The 4,198-nt window shown below is 38.1% G+C and overlaps 1 protein-coding gene across 1 annotated transcript in view; it reads left to right on the top strand.

Annotated features, from left to right (window-relative positions):
- The window catches only part of LOC109819893 (protein odr-4 homolog), a 27,176-nt gene continuing 23,347 nt past the window's right edge, over positions 370-4,198 (top strand). The window contains exons 1-4 of the mRNA XM_020385863.1: positions 370-480; positions 566-790; positions 866-964; positions 1,521-1,609. Of these exons, the coding sequence (XP_020241452.1) occupies positions 400-480; positions 566-790; positions 866-964; positions 1,521-1,609 (494 nt within the window). The 5' untranslated portion in view covers positions 370-399. The remainder of the gene's footprint in view (positions 481-565; positions 791-865; positions 965-1,520; positions 1,610-4,198) is intronic.

The following is a 4,198-nucleotide window of genomic DNA, read 5'->3' as shown; positions in this document are numbered from 1 at the left end:
CAATATTTTTTTGAAATTACTGTTAAACCACTATAACTCTATATTAAAATATAATTAGATTATATGTTTAAAGCAGAAATAGGATAATTTTAATAATAAATTCAACGAACATTAAGAATAACCAAAAAATTCCAAAATTAGTATAATAGTGTCATATAAAAAAATTAGGATCAATATTTTTATGTTAGCATATAACATAAAGTATCAACGTACAATTTTTAGAAACTTTAGAGTATCCGGGTGCAGCAAGTGAGGGTATACAAGGTAGGGTAAACTATGAGTGCCAATTAGCCTATCCATTTCAACCCAAACCCGACCCGTTAAGAAAACAATAATAACGCAGCGGCGCAGCGCTCAAGCGCTCGACCCCGACTCTCTCTCCCCCCAAAAAAATCGACAATGGTGAAATCAGTAGTCGGCGAAGAATCGCAGCTCAAATCCCTAGAAAATCGCCTATTTCAATCCTCAGTCCCCTCTCAAGTACTCCCTCTCTCAAATTCTCAATCCAAATCTCTCAAGTCTTTAGATTTCTCTCTACAATCTTTTCTCAATTACTCGTCAACAGGTTGGCATTATCATCGGCAAGCTAAGCCCTAATTCTGATCGAGGTTTTGTGTACGATCTGATCCCAACTCCTCTCACCGACGGTGGATCTCCCGCTTGCGCTCTCAAATCTGAACCTGCTACCAGAGAGGAGAAGAAGAAGGGAACCAGAGGCGGGAAATCTTCGAATGAGTCGCCGCCTTCGATCGAAATTGACAGCGATTGGGTCGCTGAGCACGCTAGACAAGTAAAAAGAGGATTAATTTGAGAAATATGTGATCTGGTTGAAGAATTTGGAGTGATTTTTTTCTTTTGTTTTCAGGTTTCGAGAATGCTGATGGGTGGCATGCATGTGATTGGTGTTTATTTGTGGGCACCAGAGTCTTCGTTTAAGGCTACTTCGCCTTCAATCATATCTCAGGTATTTAATTTGTTGATGGGTTGAAGAAAAATATTATCTTTTAGGATCTTTATATGTGGAAAGACCATTTTTATTTGTAGTTTACTCTATGGCTATTTTTTTTGTCATTTATTTTGGTGAATAGTTTGCAAGTAACAAATGTGCGACGATGAGTTTTAACTGTGCTATTTAGGAAATTACAATAAATTTGCTACTGAATCTTTGCTGGGGTTTGCACTTCCCTGTTTTCAACTACAATGCGATTAATGGTTATAAATTTAATTATTTAAATAATTGCAGCCTTACATAAATGCTTTTTTACTTTTCTCTAGTTTAAATTGTTCTATAGCTAGTGGCAAACCTTCTATCGGTCTCCTATGATCAAGCCATTTTCTCCTATTATTAATTATGGGTACTTTGATTTATATTGTTAATGATATCCGCCAGCAATTAAATGCTTTCAGTCATTGAGAAAGTATATATGTAGTTAACTTTTCTTGTCAGTATAACACTTCTTATAGATAGCACGATAGTGAATCAGTATATTGGATACAACAGTAAATGTTCTTCATTGCAGACAGTTAGAGCAGTCGCACGAGCTGCACCTTGGTACAATGATGAAATTGATGAAAGGCTGTTAATTCATATCTCTTATAGCCCAAGCAGGTTTGATATTTATATTGTTTCACTATGTATATTTCAATATTGCAATTTGGATTATTGTTGGGAAAATCATCTTTTTAGTTGGGTTTTTTGAATTACTAGTAAATGACATTTATATAGACCATAATCTATTTTCCCTACATTATCACATAAATAAGTAGTAAATAAATTAATTAATTAAAGAGGAACTTCAGAGATGAATAATAAACATAATCTTCCACATGGATCTGTGCTTTTCCTTGTGTATCATTATCACCATCTATAGGTCCTGCTGCATACCTGAAATGCAATAAAGCTTAACGAATAATTAAATAATAAGGCAAAAATGAAGAATGGAATGTAATCCTATGCAAAAAAGTGTCAACTCTTCATTGATTTCTTTCCTATTATTGTCTTCTCAATATCTATTCTTATACTCCTTTTCGGACTCTATAGAAGAAGATCACACACACACACACACACACACACACACACACATATATATATATATAATAATTATTTAATAATATATATATATATATAGTATATATATTATATGATATAGTATATGAGGAAATATGGAGAAAACTTCGGTACCAAGTTTCTCCAGTTGAACTTGTGTGAGAGTGGCCAAATCCCCACCCTACATCACGGCTCGAAGGAGAGGAGCCTCACCTACTTAAAAATAGGCTCCATCTTCGAGGCGTGGATGTAGGAGGCTAATTTGGCCACGCTTCACTACCAGATTCAATGAAAGAATTTTGGCTACCAAGTATTCTCCATCATTCTTCTCTCTCTATATATATATAGTGTGTGTGTGTTGTATATGTCCATATATTAATATTATATATATATAGTGCGTTTCTCATACGCATTGATGCTGCTTTGGGCTTTTTTGAAAAAATGCCATTGATGGGTAATAAAACCCCTCTGTCTCGTCACCCTAACCCAACAACCCAGCTCTCAAATTGAAGAATCCCCAAATCGAGGAATCCCCTCTTCCCCCTCCGAAACCCTCCCTCCTCCGCCTTCAGATCCTCCTCCGCGATCTTGCCGTCGACCTCCTCCTCCGCCTTCAGCCCTCCTCCGCGATCTCGCCGTCGACCTCTTCCTCCGCGATCTCGCCGTCGACCTCCTCCTCCGCGATCTCACCGTCGACTATCGTCATTCGAGTTCAGCTCTCCTCCGCAATCTCGCCGTCGACCTCCTCCTCCACCTTCAACCCTCCTCCGCGATCTCACTGTCGACTATCGTCATCCGAGTTCATCCCTCCTCCGCGATCTCGCCGTCGACTATCGTCATCCGAGTTCAGCCCTCCTCCTCTGCGATCTCGTCGTCGACCTCCTCCTCCGCCTTTAGCCCTCCGCGATCTCGCCGTCGACTACGTGAGGATAAACTTGCATAATTTGGGTCATTGAGTGGATGAGCTTACAATATATCTCTTTCTTTGTCATTTTCTTTTTTCTTTCTTTGAATGTGCACTCAATTTTATCTTGGTTTGTGGTCAGTTTGTATTATGATTTGTGCTTAGTTTAAGCTTGGATGTAACTTGTTCAGAAATTGAATATTGATGAATTCAGATTAGTAGATATTTGCAAACCAAGTGACACTTGATGGTTTAACAAGCAAACATTAAGATAAACACTCGATTTATAATAAAACTAGTTGCGCATTCTGGGAACAAGCAAACATTAGGAAGAAACATCATTGAATTCTTTTACCACAATTACAACCCTCTTCAGTTATACAGTCAACGCAACAACACTACTACTGTTAACTAACAGAGAGTAGCACGATAAAACAGAACTACGACAAAAACTTTGAGCCACTAGCTCACTGTTGTAAAGCCATATATGTCTCATAAACATCAAACAGATGGTGAAATTTTCAGCGTTCAAAGTTTCCCCAAAGTACCAAGAGAAGAGCCAAGATACCCAGAAAGCTAATGCAGATTCCCAAATTCCTTGAAATATGGAGTAAAAAGAACACACACAGATTAAGACTCTTCATTTTCCAACCAATGTCACAATTAAATAACATTAAACACATTGTTCAAATGACAACCCAGTGTTCAAATGACAACACATTAAACACATCGTTCAAATAACATTAAACCCCGTCCGATTCACCTCCAACCCCCTCAGACTCTCCAGGCTGCACAGCCTCAGTATCCCCTCCACAGGCTTCATCTCCTCTGTCACCTTGGCAAGACTAACCACATGCTTCTCCCTAGCGATGGGCATGTAGTCTCCTTGGACATGGGTCGATGTAGCCAGCTCTTTAGCAGCAGTCTCCATTCTGCACTAATAACACCATTTAGTTTCAACATCTTACAAAAAAAGACTAAAAAAGTTAATTTGATGCATTGTCAAATGTTAGGGTGCAATATATTGGACATGAAAGCTTAAAAAATGAGCAGTATTAAATGGCACATGGACCATAAGATGCCGGAGATAACAACATATCAACAAGGCTATACTATCCATACAAATATGTCACCGTCTTCATAGGAGCATATCATCCCCATCTTCACTTGATGACCCATTACCCTCTTGCAAATTTGTATCACCGCATGTAGAAGACCTACATTATAATGAATATATATATATATAT

This window comes from Asparagus officinalis, chromosome 1 (genome assembly GCF_001876935.1).
Source record: "Asparagus officinalis chromosome 1, Aspof.V1, whole genome shotgun sequence".
In the NCBI taxonomy this organism is placed as follows: Eukaryota; Viridiplantae; Streptophyta; class Magnoliopsida; order Asparagales; family Asparagaceae; genus Asparagus; species Asparagus officinalis.
The sequence above is the reverse complement of the archived record's forward strand: the minus strand, read 5'-3'. Positions and strand labels throughout refer to the sequence as shown.